This window comes from Stomoxys calcitrans, chromosome 3 (genome assembly GCF_963082655.1).
Source record: "Stomoxys calcitrans chromosome 3, idStoCalc2.1, whole genome shotgun sequence".
Classification (NCBI taxonomy): Eukaryota; Metazoa; Arthropoda; class Insecta; order Diptera; family Muscidae; genus Stomoxys; species Stomoxys calcitrans.
Genome location: NC_081554.1, coordinates 71,312,588 through 71,336,071, shown reverse-complemented (window position 1 = coordinate 71,336,071; position 23,484 = coordinate 71,312,588). Strand labels below are relative to the sequence as shown.

At 37.7% G+C, this 23,484-nt stretch overlaps 1 protein-coding gene across 1 annotated transcript in view; it reads right to left on the bottom strand.

Annotated features, from left to right (window-relative positions):
• LOC106088821 (protein sax-3) overlaps positions 1 to 23,484 on the bottom strand; it is a 164,105-nt gene that overhangs the window by 21,838 nt on the left and 118,783 nt on the right. Inside the window, exons 3-9 of the mRNA XM_059365141.1 lie at positions 22,827 to 22,929; positions 18,582 to 18,866; positions 18,328 to 18,468; positions 14,289 to 14,420; positions 13,280 to 14,217; positions 13,067 to 13,186; positions 12,369 to 12,819 (exon numbers count right to left, since the gene is read on the bottom strand). Coding sequence (XP_059221124.1) covers positions 12,369 to 12,819; positions 13,067 to 13,186; positions 13,280 to 14,217; positions 14,289 to 14,420; positions 18,328 to 18,468; positions 18,582 to 18,866; positions 22,827 to 22,929 — 2,170 coding nt within the window. The remainder of the gene's footprint in view (positions 1 to 12,368; positions 12,820 to 13,066; positions 13,187 to 13,279; positions 14,218 to 14,288; positions 14,421 to 18,327; positions 18,469 to 18,581; positions 18,867 to 22,826; positions 22,930 to 23,484) is intronic.

The window sequence follows — 23,484 nt, the reverse complement described above, 5'->3', positions numbered from 1 at the left end:
GCGGTCTCAAATACCTTGCATTTGAGCCCCATATTGTCATGATTGGTTTATATTTCCATTTGGCGGGTTTCGTAGGTGGGAGCGCCCCCCTAGGTATACCACCTTAAATAAAGATACCAAATTTCTGTTTTTGAGTTATTATAAACAAACTAAATTTCGCTTAAATCGCCCCAATCATCTCCGAGATCTGGCGTTTTGAATATACGGTAAGGGCAGGGCCCGCCCATTAAAGTTTGGATGCTAGATCTACTTGGTTTTGGTGGTGGATTGGAATTGCCAAACCGTTTGCCCCGAAAGTGGATATCAAATTCATACTCAACTCCCAAAAAACACATTTGAGCTACCCTTAGACACCAAGGAGTAAATTCTTATATCAGATTTGTATTCCACTTTTAAATACCTTTCATTTGATACCCATATTGCCCAAAGTAGTGAAAAAATCCTGTTGGTGGGTTTTTTTTTACCTTATGGTTTATGGTACCATAAGGTGGCGTACAAAATTTCGCTTAAATCTGTGCACCCATTTCCGAGATCTGGCGTTTTTGAAAATTGTGGTAAGGAGGAGGGTCCGCCCCCCATTCGGATATCAAAAAATCTAGTATCCAATTTTTAACGAGGCTCAAACCCTACCATCTGTGACAATTTCATGAAACAAACAAAACGCAACAATTTAATTTTTATATAAAACATAATTAATTTCATTTTATATTATTTTATTTTATTATGTTTTATTTTATTATATTTTATTTTATATTATTATTTACTTTATTTTACTGTTTCATTTTACTTTACTTTGTTTCATATTATTTTTTATTTTGTTTAATTTAATTTTAATTTATTTTATTTTTTTTTACTTTATTTTATTTTATTTTGTTTCACTTTACTTTACTTTGTTTCATATTATTTTTTATTTTGTTTAATTTAATTTTATTTTATTTTATTTTTTTTTTACTTTATTTAATTTTATTTTGTTTTATTTTATTTTACTTTATTTTATTTTATTTTATTTTATTTAATTTTATTTTATTTTATATTTATTTTATTTTATTTTATTTTATTTTATTTTATTTTATTTCATTTTATTTTATTTTATTTTATTTTATTTTATTTTATTTTATTTTATTTTATTTTATTTTATTTTATTTTATTTTATTTTATTTTATTTTATTTTATTTTATTTTATTTTATTTTGTTTTATTTTATTTTATTTTATTTTATTTTATTTTATTTTATTTTATTTATTTTATTTTATTTTATTTTATTTTTTTTATTTTGTTTTATTGTATTTTATTTTATTTTATTGTATTTTATTTTATTTTATTTTATTTTATTTTATTTTATTTTATTTTATTTTATTTTATTTTATTTTATTTTATATTTATTTTATTTTGTTTTATTTTGTTTTATTTTATTTTATTTTATTTTATTGTATTTTATTGTATTTTATTGTGTTGTATTTTATTTTATTTTGTTTTATTATATTTTATTATATTTTATTTTGTTTTATTAATTCCTTTTACAAGATTTATTTAAACCTTTTACCATAGTACAACTTCACCACACGAAACTTTATGAAAACAAACACTCAATTTATCAAATTTGCAGTCAAAGCAAAGAACAAAATGATTATATGAAAGTCGAGTGGAGAGACAAGACTGATGCGTAAACACCTTGAAAGTATTACAGCTGTTTTATATGTAACTTGGCAGCAAGAAACCTTATCATTATGTGTTTTGTTTCTCTTGCAAACAGTTCCGTGGAATTTCGTGACTGACAACGTCGAGGCCACTAAATACAAACAAAAGAAAATTTGAATTCGCAAAAGTTGTAGCAGCACAATTTTATGAAGACAAGCAGAGGTGCATTTTAGAATGCTGTTTATGAGGAATGATGCTTGGCAAAAAATAATATCAAAATAATGAAGATTCTCATTATGCCAGTGCTTGCATTTTGTTGTCATAATTTTCTATAGACCCTGTCTCTATGTTGCATAGAGTATAACAACTTCTGTCAAGGATGTCTTATTACGTCACAAGGATAAACAACAATTATTTCAGATGAAAACACACTGAATACCTGGCTTGCTTTTCTTCTGCCCCAAAGAAAACATGCAACCTAACCATACTGAATGTCTCATAAAAAAGAAACACAAACAAGCAAGATAACAACTTCAACATGAGCTTTTAACAAGAAGTGCAACATAATCCTTGCATGTATGCTGCTGCACAGGAAACGGAAATGCAGCCACAAAACTGCTTATTTTGCTAACAAAAAGAAAAAAAAAACATCATCCAGCGATACATAAAGTTGAAAACCTTAACAACTGAAATGCCAACTCACGTTCTGTTTTCTTAGTACCTAGCCGAAAGGGATTTGATGCGGTCCCCCACAGATACACACTCGTACTTCCACCTCCACCAAATAAGTGTTTGTTTTGATAAGATGTGTGATTGGAGGGAATGCATTTCTTTCTGTTTCTTTTTTTGCGCCCATCCTACTCAAATGACTTGCCATTGTAGTATTGTGCGCTGTTGTTTACACGTAACATTTACTGTCAACTGCTATTACGTGCTGCAATTTGTATGCAATATAAATAAAAACAAAACCGTAACAAAACCCATTGCCTAGGTAAGCTTATTCGAATGAGTTTTCAGACGCCTATTTTGAGGACAAGTGCATTTTGTATATTTGTTTATGAATATGTTTGTATGCTAACAGTGATTGTGTCTCTGGCATAACAATGGTCCTTTAGCACGTTGCATAAAGAAATTGCAAGGCAATGTATGTCTGAAGCAATTGTAAATCATTAGGAGAGGGAGAGATTAAGGTGAACACCCCTGTTTTCGGAAGAAGGAAAAACGTTAAATTGTCAAAACGCTAGTAGGCATGGTATTGATGAAACTTATGAAGCTAAATGGTCAAATTATAAAAAACTTGGACTATATTTCTAATCCTTTTGAGGCTTAAGGACCAAGTCTAGGGATGCTTTAGGAAAAAGTAAAAACATATTGGGTTCGCTAGTTACGGATTTGGTAATCGTAATAGAACATCGCTTAGACAATTCCAGTGTCCCAAGAGGTTTTTTAAGGATCGCTTCTGCAGCGGAGGCCACCGTAGCGCAGGGGTTACCATGTCCGCCTATGACGCTGAACGCCTGGGTTCGAATCCTGGCGAGACCATCAGAAATAATTTTCATCGGTGGTTTTCCCCTCCTAATGCTGGCAATATTTGTGAGGTACTATGCCATGTAAAACTTCTCTCCAAAGATTTGGGCTACCATCTGATGTACAGCACTTAAAAATATTGGTGCAACACCTAAAAGCTAGATGAATAAGCAGACCTTCGGCCACTTATCTAGTGATAGTCTAAGATTTCTAACACGATTACTAATCACCATCGAAGAATAATCTTTTGATATGTTGCAAACAGAATGACAAATTTAGTTTAACTGCCATCCCACAGTGGAGGGAGTACAAAGTGGGTAGTCAAAACACTCAAAAACCAAAACGTTGGTTCTTTTTCCACAAAGCGACAATAATACGAACAACAGCAATCACACTGTATTCACCGGCTACTCGAGCAACAGAATAAATAGCAGCAAAAACCATGCTTGTGAGAAATAATAATGCCAGTGGGTGTGGAGTGTGAATAAGTGTTTGCCCCCTCTGTATCCATAACTGCATATGCATTGGTGTTGTCTAGAATGGTTTTGTTCTTTGGATCCTTGCCGCCGCAACTACAGAATATTTCAGGACATTTTGTAGATACATACATGAGGGGAAGGGGAATAGTGAACTAAAACTTGGGCTAAAACGAAAAAGACTTTATGTTTACCCTAAGAAATTACTTTATTTTGTTGTCGAGCAGAAACTTAAGGCAGATACCCAGCCATACTTTTCGAATGAGTCACAAAGAGAGTAAATGACAAGAGGGCTAGATTTCACATGGCTGAGATGGGATAACTCAAATCTCTAGGGGAAAAATTCCATTGCTAAAAGTCCGCTTGAGGTCTACAGCCATTAACCATTAAAATATTCAAAAAGTTATATCTACTCGTTCTCAGACTACAGATTTATCACTAGTTTTTTTTCGATTTCATCCCACTGTGCATCATCTCTTTTTAGAGAAATATAGGGTTTTTAAACAGGGACGCTACAAAATGGACCGATAAGAACAGCAAACGACGTCATATGTTTTGCCGCTCTTTTGACAGTCGAGTCGAGTCAAATTCATTAAAATCTACTATCGAAATTCGGAGTCATTGGCCTCAACGTCAAGAGCGCTACGATGCGGCTCATTTCTGGATGAATGGCTTCGTCAATAAGCAAAATATGCGCTAATGGTCAGTCAGCAATCCACACGTACTTATCATTGCCTCCCAAACCTCCGGCACGAGATAGTTGTGAGCACCACACAGGCTGGAACATTGAGGTCAAATCTGGGTGGTATGCTATCACGAGAAGCTTAGCTGCGAGCTACCGGGCGCGTCCACAAGTTGCGGATAGTGGAATACTCCATACGGAGTAGCTGCAATGGCAGTCGCGACAAATCAGCGGTATCGAGCGAAGAGTCTTAGTGAGAGGCCAGGCGGCGCCGGCTCTTGCACTGAGTGCCTATGATGATCGATATGACCAGGCGAGTTATTTGCGCCTTTAAATAACCAATGGTGAACTTGTTGCCGCGGAAACGAGCTTGCTTACCTACAGGAGCTTGACAAGTATCCCCACCTCCACATGAAAATGTGGCTACAAAAACAACATTGCATCCCGAAAATATTACGGTTTGGTGCAGTTTATGGGTCGGCGGCGTCACTGGGCTGTACTTCTTCTACAATGATCAAGACCGGCACGTTACTGCGAATGGGAATCGCTACCGTTCAATGATAAGAGAATATTTTTGGACCCAATTTGATGATATGGACTGGAAGGACATGTGGTTCTAACAGGACGGCACCACAAGCCACACGGCCAAGTTTGGAGAACGTGTTATCTCACGAAATCATCCAGTCGATTGGACGCCTCGGTCATGCGATTTGACACTGTTAGGCTGTTTTCTAAGGGGCTACAACAAGCCTATGATCAATGCCAAGAAGCCGGCGACGATCGATCGATTTATGTTTGAAACCCGTTGAAAATTGGGTTCAGCTGCTGGACTTCTGCAAGCGTGCCCGAGGTGGCCATGCAAAAGAAATCGAGTTTCATACATAATGGCATCGAACATATTTTCACAGAAATAAAGAATTTCATTCATATCCACAACCGTTTTTGTCATATTTAAAAAAATCTTTTATAGCGCTTTTATTGAAAGACCCTATATTACATGACCCCGTCCTCATACCACGATCGGACTACTTTTCCGTTTTCCTTTTTTGGTAGTTATTTTTTTTTTTATGGTTTTTTGTTATGGTTGCGCTCTTATATGGTTGTTATGGTTGCGCCCTTATACCACGATCGGACTTCTTTTCCGGTTTTTCGTTTTGGTTTTTTGGAGAGGGATTTTTTTCGGGTTAATATGTGTACGAGGACGATTTTTGGGGAAGGGGTGGTCCTCCTGAGGCTTAGTTCCTAATTTAAGCATCATACTGGTATTTCACACGCATATTGTACAGATTGGTCCACATAAGGTTTGAAAGGTTTGTAGGGTAGGGTTGCGAATACTACTCCCAAATAAATTTAGTTTGACCCCCATATTGTCCTAAACAACTTACTTTTCAGTTTGGGTGGTATATTTGTGGTCCGCGTCCTTCTTGCTATAAAAAAATTATGTAGCCGGTTATTCTTCCCAGAATAACCTACACAATGGCCGGGCTGAATCTTATATACCCTCCACCATGGATCACATTTGTCAAATTCTTTGCCCGACATTTTATATACCGAGGTTGTGGACCGATTGGATGTTGCAGACCATAGTAGATCTCATTGTGCAAAATTTCAGTCAAGTCGGACAAGAATTACCTCTTCTAGAGGCTCAAGAAGTTAAATCTTAAGATCGGTTCATATGGCAGCTAAATTAGGTTATCAATCGAGTCGGACTATACCTTGCACGGTTGTTGGAAATCAGAACAAAGCACTTCATGGAAAATTTCAGACAAATCGGATAGCAATTGGGGCTAGAGGCTTAAGTCAAGATCCGAGATCTGTTTATATGGCACCAAAGTAGTGGTGTAGGGTATAAAAACAAGAAAAAATGGATTAAGTTCGCCCGGACGGAACTTTGGATGTCCACCACCTCGGTTATATATATTAACTACCATTCGTTATAATCTGTTGAATAATGCATTATTTATGAACCCATTGCAGCTTTATCGAAGTATGGTGCGATTTGGACAAAACCCGTTACCGACATTGAGTGCTTCACTATTCACTATTCAAGACGGTAAAACAGAATAATGGTCAACATGGCAGCTATGTCTAAATATAGTCCGATCTCCAGCATATTCGGGAAGGATATGGTGAGGATCAAACAAGGATATGGTGAGGATGAATAAAAAAAGTCTATGTAAAGAATCAGCTCATTATCTTAATGTTTAGAGACTGCAGCGAGATTTCAACAGACAGACTGACCGTCTGACGGACATGGCTAGACTGTCTTAGATTTTTACGACGATCAAGAATATACATACATACTTTATGGGTTAGGAAATGGATATTTCAATGTGTGTGTTGCATAGGGAATGACAAAATTAATATGCCCATTCTTCGGTGGTGTATATAACAGTACAACTCTAAGTATACCCCCAAAATCAACCACATGTACCCTTACACATGATACCATCATTTCCATACCACGATGCTGCTGACGATCATGATGATGTTGATGTTGACACTTCACAATGATGACGATTATTGTCATCATTCCGGCAAAAGCCGGTACATCAGCGTTTTCGTATGGCAGGTTCAAACAAAAAAAAAAGCTTATAAATAAACAAATGAGGATGAGTTTGTATTTGTTTCTGCATCTCCGTATATCCTGGCGTTATTTTTTCATTATGTCTTTTCTTGTGCATCAACAAACCCCACACAAAGCCAAAGAGTGGGGGATGTGTAGAGGTGAGAAGAGAGAGCAAGGGAAAATGGGTTTTTGTATCTTTTAGCGGTTGCTGTTTGCCTGATATTTTACATCAATTGTGTGTGTGTGTGTGTGTGCATAAAAAGTTGTCGTAGTTGTTGTTGTGCTGAAAAAGCCAAAAGCAAGGGTTTCACATATGCAAAAGGCAAATACGCATAGCCCAACATAACACAGACACATATTTGTATGTACCCCACCTCATAAGAGAAAAGTGCTTCTGTCTCTCTCTCTCACTCTCTGCTTGTTGTCGTCTGTCTGTTGTTGGGTATGTGCTTAAGTGCGTATTTGTTTAAGCTTTATTTGTTTGGTGAATGGGGTGGCGAATGATGATGATGCTGCTGCTACTGTTGAAATTGTATGGCAGCTAAAAGGAGTTCGAAACACACTTACACATACACATGCTACTTCATTCGTATACTATTTATGGGAGCACAAGCACATTTATGTGTATTGGCGTATGCTTGAAATGGAAACGGAAATCTATGGGGGGCCTGACTTTATAAATAAAAGCGGAAGTTTTGTGGTTATTTAAAGTAATCAGGCTATGATTGTTCAAAACAAAAAACAAAGATGGCAAAGTTCATTTTCTGTATGATTTCCTCTAGATAAGAGCAAAGAGTGAAAAAAAACTTTATCTTTCAGAAGATTTTTGTTTTTATTTTTAAACAGGCATTAAAAACTTCGAAATGTCAAAAGGGATTTTTTCTGCTACTTCACTTTAGAATTGAGGGTCTTATTAATTAAATATGATGAGACATTTTTTAAGTTATTTATGGACTTTTTCAAAGAAGAAGAAGAACTTGCATCAAATTGTCTGCTTTTTTGATAAAATAAAATTGATAGGGGACCGAGAGACAATTAATGGAGTTGTTTTATGACAACAATTTAGCACTGAAGTTAACATGAGGCAGTTCATGGGAATATTTTTAATAGCTTATGAAATTGGAAATTAGATAACGCCAATGTGTGTTGATGTCAAATTAGAAAAAGCATGTTTCAATAAATATTTTCTAAAGATAACATTTTAATGAGATTTTCTTAAATTTTAATGAAAATGTCCTTAATTTCATCTTGAACCAGCAGTGGAATCAGTTGTTATACAATATGTCAATAATTTTATTTGTAAAATAAACTTATCTAGGATCCAATTTACTTTGTGAGCCTTATAACAACAAATTCTCGAATATTTTTTTTTATTCGGTAAAAAATTCACTTTATAGGGCGCACTTCTCATTTCGCTGAAATGTTGAATGAACATGTGGATTGACCCCAGGAATAAGAATCTGAAGTCCATTTTTGGGACGAAGGCCCATGGACCCTCCTGCTAACACCTACGCAATATACATATCAAACGAAAGACATTAACGAGCAGATGAAAAATATGGAAATAGACTTAAAATTGGGCCCGGCAGGGATCCAAAGGGCCTTGAGATAGTGAACCTCTCAACCTAGGCAAAATGGGTATTAAATGAAATAAATAAATTTTTCAAATGTTTTTAATTGTTGTTTGTAATCTACTGTACCATATTAGTAATCTACTCATCGATCGCTTTAATTTGATACCCATATTGTCGAGGTTTGGGGGTTCAAAAGTTTGGAGGCCCCATATGTCCTTCCCGGGTCCAATTTTTAGACATTGGCACGTTATCTCACAAATATAGACCGCGTTTGTAGGATTTCATAATGTACCCTGTCCTGTCGGAGTCAAATCGGACCTCGATTTCGATAGGAAAGTTCATAAAACTCAGATACAGAAATCGGATAACAAATACGCCAATAATAAATGTGCCTTTTAAATCGAGAGATCGGACTATATGGCAGCTATCTGGACCGATCTGGGCCATCTTCAAGAAGAATATCGAGGTGCCTAACACAACTCACTCTCCGAAATTTAACAAGAAATGCGCCTTTTATGGGCCCAAGACCATAAATTGAGAGATCGGTCTATATGACAGCTATATCCAAATCTGGACCGATCTTGGCCAAACTGAAGAAGATGTCAAGTGGCCTAACGCAACTCACTGTCTCAAAATAGTTGGATATCGGGAGCTTTATAATGTTATTGGCCGATTCAAATCAAACTTGGCAGAAGTAATGGAGCAATCATTTCAGTCCAATCGGCACCCTTAAGGCACATGAATTTAAATCGGGAGAAAGCTTTACATGGAAACCATATCTGGTTATGGGCCGATTCGGATCCCACTTGACATAGATGTGGACGCATCATAAAGAAGTTTTTGAGCAAAATCTTAGTCAACTCGGAAAGAATTTGGGCCCTTTAGAGGCTAAAGAAGTATAATCGGGAGAAAGGTTGTTGTTGTTCCAGTGTATTGTACACTGAGGCGGCAGCCCTAGCCGATGAAGAACTTTTTTGGGTCCATCCGGTATGTACAACCGGCTGCCATGGGATTGCGGGAGATAGGTTTCTACAGGAGCTATATTAGATTGTGGACTGATTCCGACCAAAGCCGTTAAATATGATAGACGTCATATAAAAAGCATTCAATGAAATCAGATAAGAATTCCTCACTCTAAACGCTCAAGTAGTGAAATCGAAAGATCGATTTATATAGAAGCTATGTCTAGAAGGCCACCGTGGCGCAGAGGTTACCATGACCGCCTATAATGCTGAAAGCCTGGGTTCGCATCCTGAAATATCGGAAAATGTTTACCGAAACTTCTGAACTAAGTGATGTCGCTCAACGATACGCCGTGGGGATACGGCAATAAAAAGGAGATCCCTTATCAATAAAATTAGACTTGACGGCTAGCACTCACAGATATGAGAGAAATAACCCTGATGTTTTTTTTAATGGATTGGTCAGAGACGAATTTGCATATCCTATGGCGGAGGCTAAAGAAATGATGTGTGTTGAAATCAATTCGAGTATCTTTGTTTTTTAGGCCTGTAGCGTGATTGCGATAGACGAACTGAAATTGAAAATCGCAAAGTTTTCTTTGAACTTAAGGATTTTCAGATGTCAATATTTCCACATACTGGACTCGAAGCTAGTTACTTATATATATTTCAGCTCATTAAGTATTTCCGGCTTTAATATAATACGGCCCTTTCCATTTACTTGTTATTATCCATTATTCCCAATTTTCTAAAATTTCAAACTTAAATTTATTTATTTATTTTCTGTTTGGGACTTTTCTAAAATTTTATACAACTCCGTTTTCCACTAATCCTTTTTGTTCCCCCTACTTTGCCAAATGCATGTTTTCCCCAATAAATATTCCCTTTGCAAAAAGGGTTTGCTTCGTCAATATTTGCTTTTTTCTTTGGTTTCACTAACAACATCAGCTGTTTTCCCAAAAGATTGTATAATTTTTCGATTAAATATTTATTTAAGCAGAAAAGTGGGAGGTTGCATATGTAACCTTACGACAGATTTGATGCCAAGGCAAAAATGTCCAAAGCTTTAATATTGAATTTAACGAAAAAGAAGGGGGAGAAAATGGAAAGAAGAAAAAATTTTGTTGCCAATGTAGGGAAAAGTAAAATGTGTTAGAATCATATAATATGTAAGCAAACAATTTTGAGCTTAAAACCAGCAAGGAAGGGCAAAAGTCGGGCGGTGCCGACTGTATAATACCCTAAACCTACACTATAAGTACAATGTGGGAGCTATATCCAATTCAGAACCATTTTTGATGGACCTCGGAGGATCTTTTTAGATGGGTTATTAAACAATCCATATCAAATTTTGAGCAAATATGTGTAAACTGCAATAACTACGTTTGACAATTGACAACATTAAAGCAAATTACACAAAATCTGGCGAACATATTAATGGGAGCTATAACTAAATCTGAACCGATTTCGAGCAAACTTCTCAGATAATGTAGTAGTAGTCGATGAAACCGTTGTGCAAAATTTTGGCAAGACTGGTCAATAAATGCTCTTGCAGTGGCTTTAGAAGTAAAAATCGGGCGATACACATATATGACAGCTATATCTAAATCTGAACCGATTTCCATGAAAATCACCAGATATGTCGAGAGTCAAGAGAAAATTCTTCGTAACAAATTTCAAGAGAATCATCTAACAAATGACCATTTTATTGCTGTATTACTGCAAATCGGACGAACATATATATGGGAGCTATATCTAAATCTGAACCGATTTCCATGAAATTCACCAGTAATGTTAAAAGTCATAAGAAAATCCTTCCTGCAAAATTTTGAGAGAATTGTGTAACAAATGACCATTTTATTGCTTTATTGCTGCAAATCGGCCGAACATATATATGGGAGCTATGTCTAAATCTGAACCGATTTCGAGCAAACTTTATAGACATTGTAAATGTCGTCGAGGAAAGCGTTGTACAAAATTCTGGGAAGATTGGTCAATAAATGCGCTTGCTGTGGCTATGAGAGCTATATCTAAATCTGAACCGATTTCCATGAAATTCATTGGTTATATCGAGAGTCCTGTCAAATTTCAAAAGTATCAGTTAACAAATGACCATTTTATTGCGTTATTACTACAAATCGGACGAACATATATATGGGAGCTATATCCAAATCTGAACCGATTTTTATAAAATTCACCTGTAATGTCGAGAGTCATAAGAAAATCCTTTTTGTCGAATTTCAAGAGAATCGGTTAACAAATAACCATTTTATTGCATTATTATTGCAAATCGGACGAATATATATATGGGAGGTATATCCAAATCTGAACCGATTTTTTCAAATTTCAACAGCCTTCGTCTCTAGGCTGAAAACATGTCCATACCAAATTTGAAGACGATCGGAAGAAAATTGCGACATGTAGTTTGTACACAAATTAATATGGACAGATAGACGGACAGACAGACAGACGGACATAGCTAAATCGAATCAGAAAGTGATTCTGAGTCGATCGGTATACTTATCAATGGATCTATTCTTTTTGGATGTTACAAACTAATTCACTAAGTTATAATACCCTGTACCACAGTAGTGGTCTAGGGTATAAAAAAAAATTTTTACCTTAAGAAATTTTTAATTAAGTTTAGTGTAAAATAAATGAAAAAAATAATAAACAAATATAATTAAAATTAATTTCATATAAATTGAGGTAAATAGTTTTGAAAAAATGTCAGCTCTATTAATTTAATTATTTTTTTATAATTAAACTTTTTTTGAAAATCTAAAATTTTTCTTGCCCCCGAAAATTTCCTTTCAAAACTGCAAATTTTTAAATAATTTTACAAATTCAAAGGTCAAAACTGCCCTGCTACCAAAATATAACGAAAACAAAAACAACATTCCACTTATTTTGCAAAAAAAAAAACCGTAGTAATACTCACCATCTTCCAATGTCCGAGCGACACGTGAGTTTGATGGTTTGCCCTCGACCGACTTGTAAAAGGGTACAATGAAAAATTCATATAACGTATACTGTAGAAGGCCGGTCATGGTGCATGACGAGGCTCCGCCACCATTCAAAATGGTCAACATGCGATATGTGGTGCTGCCAATATAGGCAGCAGCCGATTGTATGACCGTAGATGGCGTAGAGGAGGCCACTACATAAGCTGTACCATCACGTCGTGCAATATTTGGTTTCGAGGCCGAAATCAATGCTGATGAAGAGCCAGATGCCGAAGGAGACGATGATGGAGATGAGCGGGAACTGCTGCTGCTGCTGCTACGTGCGGCGGCTACTAATGGATTTGTATTGGGCGAGGAGCCAGTTGAAGTATCCAAAAGTTGACGTGCGTAAATATAGAAACCTTCAACATATTTGCCATTGATGATCTGCGTGTGGAGAATACGTGTGCATATGTTTGTGTGCGTGAAATGGGAAAATGTATAAAAAGTTGAGAAAAATTAAAGGAAATGAAAATCCCAGCTCATTCATATAAATAAATAGTAAATACTACTACGTATAGCAGTATACAACAAGAAGTGTTCCAAAGTTTTGTTTGAGTTACATTCAAAGAGTGCAAACAAACTGCTGATGAGTTGCTTTGAGTTGAATTGATGGGAAAATTAAGCTACCAACCTGCCAAGATAATTTCATACTGGTAGAGTCGACAACACTGGCATTGATAAGTTCTATAACATCACCGGATAGTAAGCTGGCACGAGCTTCACTCAAATCCAAACCACTATTAAAGTATTTCTAAACAACCATAAAAAACAAGAAAAACAAAATTAATGGAAAAACTCCCCTACAGTAAAAGCAGCCTCCGACATACTGCTGTTAGATACTTACCGTTCCCACTGCTATGGGCTCGGACATGGGTGAGGGCAACGACAGCCCATGTGAGTTTTCAGCCCTAATCAAGAAGAAATAATTAATGCCTGGCAGCAAAGCCACTTGCGTGTAGGTGGTATTTTGCACACGAGTAGCCACTTGCGTCCAGCCATCTGTTTCGTTTTTGGCAAACATTTCCACCACATAGCCCACCAGGCTGGAGGCACCCACTTTATTGCTGCGTGTCCAGGATAAACTAATTGAATCTTCGGTTTTATCCACCACCTGAGGTTTACCCGGTGGTCCAGGATAGGTGGATAGCTCAGGTGCTCTAAAGAATTTTATATTGGGATTGGTAGGCGAATCCAAACGCAAGTAGCCACTCCAGGAAGATTTGCCATTACGATTGCTAGCCACACAGGTGTATAAGCCTTCATCTTCATTTTTCACCAAATCCACAACGGTAAGGGAGCCCGCATCTGAGAGATTTCTTCTTTCGTGTTCATTCACATCCACAGGTATGCCATTTAAATACCATTGAACCTGTGGTATGGGAGAGCCCAAAGTGCGACAGGGTAGGGTAACAAAGGATTTCAAAGGCAAGGTTTGATTCACCGGCCCCTGTTCTATGATGGGAGGAGGCAATTCAAATTGTGTATCCACTGTAACCACTGTGCGACTGCTGACACTACCCACTGCATTGAGGCCATTGCACACTATCACTTTGCCGCTGTCCTCGCGAGCAAAACGAAATATCGAGAGCACAGATCTGCCCTCTGGGGTGACGGTTACCTCCATGCGCCCATCTTTATAGCCAGGAAACAACAGAGAACTATTGCCCTCCAAGGACCAATAAACAGTGGGTTTAGGATAGCCTGTGGCCTGACATTCGAATATCACCTCATCTCCTACTTCGACCAATTGATTTTTGGGTCTAATCGAGAATTTGGGAGGAGCTGTTGGGTGAGATAAGCGAGATATAGGTTAAAGGGTGAAGTAACTGCTGTAGAGGAGTAAATGTACTCACCATGCACAATTAAGGTACCAGTAGCTGTGATTGAACCCACTGCATTATCAGCCTCACAGGTATATTCACCCATATCCTCCAAAGTGATATCATCCAGTTTTAGGCTGCGATCCTCCAAGACGGTAACTCGACCTGAAAATTTGAAATTTGTTAAAGAAAAATACTAACAAAATTGCAAGGAAAATGGTACAAGAGCACCAGCAAAAGAAAATTCTGTTATGATAATGAGGACATAGACAAACGAGTAATAGCGAGCTATCTATGGCTGGGCCGAATCTGATATACCGTCCATCAATTATCAAGTACACTGAGGCGGCAGCCATTGCCGATGAAGGACATCATCGGGTCAATCCGGTACGTACAACAGGCTGCCTTGGGATTGCCCGGTTTTCTTGGTAATGCAGGATTGTGTCAGATGGCCAATCGATCACAAACTGGTGTGAGTTCCTAGATGATCTTGTGTCCTTGGTTAACCTCCTTACCTTAGGGATAAGAAGACGTATCTCCAAATGCCATGAAATTACCGATAAAACAACACCACGTTGCCAATATTTCGAGGGGAAACATCGTCATTCAACACCATCGCACTCCTCTGAATCCGGTCAAGTAGCTCTAAGAAGACTTTGGAACCCCAGCCCATACATGGGAGTTACATTCCATCGATATAGACCATAGTTGGAGTGGATGTTGAAAATCATAGAAGAAGTCATTGACATCATATTCGGTTAACAATTGCGACTTCCAAGGGCCTAAGATGTCATATTGAGAGATCGGTTTATATGGGACCTATATCAGGCACCATAGCGCATATGTTAGCATCTCCACCTATGACGCTGAACGCCAGGGTTCGAATCCTGACGAGACCATCAGAAAAAATTTTCAGCGGTGGTTTTCTCCTCCTAATGCTGGCAACATTTGTGAGATACTATGCCATGTAAAACATCTCTCCAAAGAGGTGTCGCACTGCGGCACGCCGTTCGGACTCGGCTATAAAAAGGAGGTCCCTTATCATTGAGCTTAAACTTGAATCGGACTGCACTCATTGATATGTGAGAAGTTTGCCCCCGTTCCTTAGTGGAATGTTCATGGGCAAAATTTGCATTTGGATTCGTAATACGATATAACCCTGGTCAGCTAATATGCTCATTTGGGGGTATTTTACGGTGGGGGACCTCCCATTACTTGGACTTAATGCCATATTTGTAATCTACTGCCCAATACTTTTCATTTGAGTCCCATATTGACATGAACTTTGAATATATCTGTTTAGAGGAGTTTTGGGGGTTGGGGGGAAGGGAGGTAGGGGGCTCCGCTGGGTACTTGAACCCAAATTTTAATACCATATTTGTGTTCTGGTCTCCAATACCTTTCATTTGATACCCTTATTATGCCCATCGGACCACTTTTTTTCTTCTAGACAAACGTGCACAATATATGAAAATTTTAAGAAAATCGGTTTAAAAACAAGTATCATATAGTCATTATGGGTCTAATGGCGTTTTTGAGGGGTGACATGACTCCCTGTATTTCGATCTGATTTTGTAAGCCACATTCGAAATCTACTCTTCAATACCTTTCATTTGAGCCCCATATTGAAATGAACGTCCAATATGGGTATTTGAACTCAAATTTTAATACCATATTCGTATTATATCCTCCAATACCTTTCATGTGATACCTATATTGTCCCGATCGGTGCACTTTTGATTTTGGGTTGTGTTTTTAGCATAAGGGGGAGGGTCCGTCCCCCATCCCGAATACCTTTCATTTGAGCTCCATATTGAAATGAACGTTCAATATGGGTACTTAGACTCAAATTTTAATACCATATTCGTATTCTACTCTCCAATACCTTTCATGTGATACCTATATTGTCCCGATCGGTGCACTTTTGATTTTCGGTTGTGTTTTTGGCATAAGGGGGAGGGTCCGTCCCCCTTCCCGAATACCTTTCATTTGAACCCCATATTGAAATGAACGTCCAATATAAGTACTTAGACTCAAATTTTAATACCATAATCGTATTCTACTCTCCAATACCTTTAATGTGATACCTATATTGTCCCGATCGGTGCACTTTTGATTTTCGGTTGTGTTTTTGGCATAAGGGGGAGGGTCCGTCCCCCTTCCGATACCGAAAAATTACATAGCCTATGTTTCCTTCCAGACCAACCTACACAATATGCAAACATTTCGAGAAAATCGGTTCTGCCGTTTTTCAGTCTATACCGAACAAACAAACCGAGTCCCATATATCCGTGATTGGCTAATGTGCCCATTTTGGACGTTTTTGTGGGGGTGGGGTGACCTTCTATACTTCGACATGAATTTGTATGCCAGATTTGTTATCTACTCCCGCCTACTTTTCATTTGATACCCATATAGTCCTTATCCGCCTACTTTTGATTTTGGGTGGTGTTTTTGGGGTAACGTTGGAGGGTCCGCCCACTTCCGTTATCAATAAATTATAAAGCTTATTCCCACTTTCTGACCATATTCGTAATCTACTCCCGAATATCTTTCATTTGAGTCCCATATTATCATGATCGTCAAATAAACCTATTTTAAGGGGATTTGAGGCTGGGGCGGGCCCCCAGGTACTTGGACCCTATTTTTATTATTAAATTCGTAATCTACTCTTGAATACCTTTCTTATGAATCCCATATTGTCCCGATCGGTCCACTTTTATTTTTGGGTAGTACTTTTGGAGTAAGGGGAGGGTCCGCCCCCCCTTCGTATATCAAACAAATTATATAGCCTATGTTTCCTTCCAGACCAACCTACACAAAAATTGTTTTTCACTAAAGACTTTCACCATTACTGGCGACCAAATCTCCCCAATGCCATGGCAGCCGGTTGTACGTAGCGCATTGACCCGATGGAGTTCTCCATCGGCAAGGGCTGCCGCCTCAGTGTACAACACATACTCAACAACAACAACAACCAAATCTCTCAACAGTAAGGCAGTAAGGCCTTAAATAGCAGCAATCATAGTACAGAAGTACAAACCATTTGGCTTACATCCTTTTGAGATTCTTGGTCCTGTTGTGTTTTCATATAAATACCTTTGCTACAACATAACGTTTGACTTGTCATTCAAAGTCTATATTCATAATTGCCCAAAAACCACAGAAAACGTAGCTTTGCTTAATTAATTAGATTTCCATTAAGCAAGAAGCATCTAAAACTCAAAATGTTGATGTCCGGAAGAGAAAACAGCAGCTTAGGTATGAGGGGAAACCACATTCCAACCAAAAAAAAAGAAGTCCTATATCACTCAGCTGTCGAAGTGTATCATTGCATTTTCAACATTCCATAGAAAACCACATATTTTGGAAAACTCAAACTGAAATTCGGGGCACATTTGGACATTTGGTAACCTCTACCTACATACCATACATTACAAAAACCCCCACTGCTGTTCTATACTATTTAAGAGTTATAATTCACTAAAAACCCAAAAAGTAATTTTCATTTAGGAAATCAAACTAAACTAACAAAGTTGTGTAAACATACAAACTGAAGAGCAAAAATAACATGACATCTATATTGAAAACCAAAAACTCCCTTTTACCCACAAACACCGCCAACTTCACCCCTACACATAGATCAGGGAGTTTTCTCTGGTGGTCCAGGTGGTTGGCTGCAGGTCTCATAGATGACCGCTTACAGTGTTATGTGGTTTCCGGCTAATTGACAATAAGAGAAGGGTTAAGCAAACAGCAGGCGACCACAAACGTTTAACCAGGTACGATATAAGAAGGGGATGAAAAGGCTCCCATTTTTGTGCAAAACTGAGGGGGGACAAAACGAATGACAATAAACAAACAAACAAACAAACAAAGCCACACACATATATGAGCAAAGTTAAAATCAACAATATAAAAGCCAATTTGATGTTTTAAACACAGCAGCAAAGTTGAAGGCCAACCATGAATCGTGCATTGCTAGTTTATTGATAAACAAGCTGCCCACATTGGCAAGGAAGTCCTTTGCCAGCTATCGCTACTAGTTTGAAAATGGTTAAATTGAACTTACGTAAAGGCATATTGCCACCCGAGGCTGTACGGCGCCACAGGACATCCGGCAATGGATCACCACCGATACGGCATTGGAATATCACTGATGTACCCACCACAGCTGTTTGATTCTGGGGACCACGTATTAAAAATGGACGAGCTGTTTGAAAAGCAAAAAAAAAAAATAACAAAGTTAAGGAACGAATAACAAATTAAATCAATAAAATAAAAATTAGATTAAATTAAACGCAACTGGTGACCGCAAAAACTTACTGTGCACTTTTAGGAAAGCCGTAGAGGATTCTCGTGTACCAACTACATTTTTAACAACACACTGATAGCGACCATCATCGGATTGTCGTACATCCTGTATGGCTAAATTGCCACCATCCACTATGCGTATACGTTTATTTCCCACCAAATTCAAGGTTTGGCCATTTTTACGCCACGACACTTGAGGTTCAGGGGAACCCCTGGGCGGTCCGCACTCCATTAAAGCTACTTCACCTTGAGCTACACGGGTATTTTGTGGCTCCAAACGGAATTCGTCGCGCAGAACTATAAGAAAACAAGGAAGAGAGTTTAATAAAGGCCTACAACCCAATCTAAAGAAATTTTGAGAAATTTAAATTAAAGAGCTTTTGTTTATGGAACAAAAATTTTATGGCTAAATCGCAAGAGATAAAATTGAACATCTGTAAGCAATATGGATTGCTTCAAGCATAAGGATTTTACTAATCTAAATATTTCTGCCATGTTAAAACTTCTCCACCAAGTGATGTCGCTACGAGGCACGCCGTTCGGACTCGACATAAAAAAGGACCCTGAGCTGAATCTTTTTTGGGAATGCATTGATATCCCCTGTTCCCTGTTAGGAATATCCCCTGTTCCCTGTTATTAAGAACCCTCTCCAGTCAAAATTACTGTAATATTGCAATAGAATGTTTAGACGGAATTAAAAAGCATTCAGTGCTATGGTATGTTCCGAACTATTATTCTAAGGCATTCGTGAGGTCAAAGAAAGAATGCATGCAGCAATTCTGAATGTGGCTCTGAACATGGGGTGTTTCCTGATGATAGTGCAAATCTAAAAAATTTGCCCATGACAAATGGGGAAACTTTTCTCATGTCAATGAATTTTGACCAATTAAAGTTTGAAGATCAACGACAAGAGACCTCGTCTTTATTGTCTCTAGTTTTTGAGTGAATGTCAGAGAAAAACTAAAAAGCAGTGAAAAATGGAATTTTTCTGAAAAGTAAAATTCAAATTGTACGACCCATGATACTTTACATACCAACCCAACTAGGGAAGATTGTGAAGCACACATCTGAATTTGAACAAGGCTCTTAAAGACGACTTGACTCACAAGCGCAATAGAAAACAAATAAAATCTTATTTGCTTTTTTTCAAATCCAACTTATCTAGCAACTAACAAACACAATTTTGCCGAACTTATTTGTTCTCTGCACTGAGATCAGCCATCGGCTGATGCTGTCAGTGCTGTTTTGTGTATAGGCTGTGACGTGACCTGCACCATATGCGATGTGCCTTTCGTTTGGTTTGACTGTCTTTTATTGGTCTTGAAATCTTATTTAGATTCCAATGCAGGAAATTGTCCGGCTTGAGAAAATTGTAAGAAAAAAAGAACAGAGATATCTCCAAAATTTCTTCCGAATTTTCCAAAAAAAGTATATGTGAGAAGTTTGCCTCTGTTCCTTAATGGAATGCTCATGGGCAAATTTTCAAAAAATATAATAAAACCAAAGGCAAAATCAAAGATAAAAGTGTCTTTAAAAAACCAAAAATAAATACTGCCGGAAATTTTTCACAGATATACCCCAAATACCCATTTTGGGCAAAGGTATTCTCCACATCAGCATTTTTTTAGTACATTTTCTGTAGAGGCTACAAAAAAGGTACAAAAAAGTTTTTGCAAGGGTTTGGGACGAATTTCAGCCAAAAAGGGTGAAAATTTAGGCTTCTAAGGGCTAAAAAAGTCAAATATGGGGATCGGTTTATATGGGAGCTATATCTGTTTATTAGACCGATTCGAATCATACTTGGCGTGGATGTTGGAAGTCATAACACAAGACTTTATTCCAAATGTCAAACAAATCATATGAAAACTAAGGCTTCTAAGGGCTCATGAAGTCAAATCGAGAGATCTGTTTGTATGGGGGCTACATCTGTTTATATACCGACTCGGATCATACATGGTACGGATGTTGAAAGTTTTAACTCAACTCTTTGTTCCAAATTTTAGCCAAATCGGATGAAAATTAGGGCTTTTAGTGGCCCAAGAAGTGAAATCCGGGGATCGGTTTATATGGGGGCTATATCCAAATCTGAACCGATATGCCCCATTTGCAATCCCCAATGACCTACATCATTAAGAATTATCTGTGCAAATTTTCAAGCGGCTAGTTTTATTCGTTGAACCGCTGTAGCTTTATGCGAAGACAAACGAACGGACGGACGGACATGGCTAGTTAAACTCAGAATGTCGAGACGATCCAGAATAAACGTAGTTTATGGGGTCGCAGATCAATATTTCGAGGTGTTACAAACGGCATGACAAGATTAGTATACCCCCATCCTATGGTGGTGGGTATAAAAACATGTGCCCTATGGGGGATCCGAGGTTTGGAATTTAAGGACTCGAAGGGTTCTATGCCATGTAAATCCTCTCTCCAAAAGAGGTGTCGCACAGCGGCACGCTGTTCGGACTCGCCTATAATAAGGAGGCCCCTTATCATTGAGCTTAAACTTGAATCGGACTGCACTCATTGCTATGCGAGAAGATTGTCGCTGTTCCTTAGTGGAATGTTCTTGGGCAAAATTTGCAATGGCTGGCTACATTTGTGAGATTTCCTGCCATGTTAAAACTTCTGTACGAAGTGGTGTCGCTATGCGGCACGCTGTTCGCATTCGGCAATAAAAAGTAGCTTAAACATTAATCGGACTGCACTCATTGACATGAGAGAAGTATACCCTGTTCCTTAATGGAATGTTCATGGAAAATCTAGTAGTAGTAGCAATAACGGTAACTTTTGCCCTATACACCTGCAAGAGGGCCTTTGGTTTAAACCGCGTGTCATTCACTGGGTATATACTACAGTTGTCAGGCTTATTATGGTATATGGTGTTGTGATCTAGTGGACGGCGCTTCAAAAGTCCACCTACTGTTGAATACTCAGCCGGGTCTAAAGGATGGCTTCTTTATGCATAACAACTGCACTGCGGATGACACCATCTTATGCACTGAATATATTGCTACACGTAATGCCCATGGATATTATGGCTAGAGAAATTAATGAGACCATTGCTGTGAAGCTAAAGAAGCTTTCTTATTGGTCACGCGCGAGCTACGGAAACTGTGTTGTCCTTGATACAAAGCCCGATGTTTTAGGTAGTCAGAATTACATATTTCTTGAGCCCCTTGTTGTTTTAAAGAACTGTGCCTGATTGAGCCGATAGAAACAAAAATATCCCTGGTAATAAAAGTTACATGCAGATGGTGGGCTTTAGGGTGCTGTTGTGAACACACCAAAATTATATGCCCTAATCTAAACTTGAAGAGGAATACCGCTCGGCTGTCCCTGGCTAGAACAGACGTCTTAGTCATTGTGTCCGACATGACAGGTCGCTATCTGAACATCTGCTGTATGTGTGTCCCGGACTGGCAGTCAGAAGGAGCTCCATTTAAGGTTTTCATATCTTTGAAAACATGTCTGATTTAGGGGATGTGAACTTTCGCAAGTTGTTGGGCTTTTTTAAGCCATCTGAATGGTTTAATGGTAGGAACTTTAAGGCATCTTCTTTCTTCTGTTATTGTGGTATCACAAAGAACGAAAACGTCTATGTGAGTCTGATGCCAGACTGCCATTTAAACCTAACCAGACCTATAGTATATGTTCATCTGTTTTGGGAGATTTGTAGGCGACCCAACATTTTTAAGCTCTGATATATTCTACCCCAAAATGCCTTTCATTTGAGCCCCCCCTATTTTCATGACTGCTTGTATTTCGCAGTATAGGAGATATAAAGATGGGACTGAACCTCAAATTTTGTTATCGATTTGATTTTCTTGGGTCCCTACGATGGCCTTAACTAAATTTCGCTAAAATTGATTCTTCTATCTCCAAAACAGGCGTTTTTAAAATTATGTTAGAGGGGAAGAGTGAGAATTATGTGACCTATTTTTTCATTTTTTAAGATAATTTTAAGTTTCGTAGAAATTGTAATAACTTTATTTCCATAGAGAAGCATTGCACTATTCCACAACGGCATAAAGACATTTAAAGGATAACACTCAATTACTTAAAGTAACGAATTTGATTCGTGGTTAAAGAACTTTGAATAATGCCAACTGGCATTCAATATATTAGGACAAATTCCTTATCCTACGCATTTATTTCACTATCTCATGTTATTATGTGAAATGATGTTATATGACTTTATCTCTCTTTAATTAAAAATACCATACATATTTGTTAAACCCTTTTGTAAATACTTACATGCAACCTGCAATGTGGCATTGCGAGATCTCGCCACACCGAATTCATTTTTGGCCTGGCACCAGTAAGTACCAGCATCACTCTCACGCCTCGAATGGATAACCTGTAATAATAAAATAAAACCGAGAAAAATACATTAAACAAGCGGCTAGGCAATAAAATCAAAAACAATATTAAAATAACACACACACAAAAATATATATACAGGCACTTGCTACCTACCATCAATACGAAGAGAAACCCTTTTATAGACAAAAACATTCCAAAAAAAAAAAAAAAAACGTCTACATCAGACGACTGACACGTGTCGTGCTTTATGATCTTATCATGAAAATGAAAATCTCTTTTGGTATTGTAACAAACAGTTGACCATAAAAATCTCAAAGCGACAAACAAATTAATTTTTAAAGAATTTTAATTAAAATGTGTTTGAAAAATCATCAAAGTGGCAGCGGAGTAGAGATTCTAACATTAAAGGTTTTTACATTGAAGCCTATAACAAGGCCATGATGGTTGGCAATGGCCATAGCATTAAAAAAAAACAAACAGACAGACTGAAGTCTCAAATCCATGGCCAATTTAAAATTCCATTCATCACAAAGTTTTATGACATTTTAACATTGGTGAGAACGTAAGCATACTTCAAGTACAACAACAA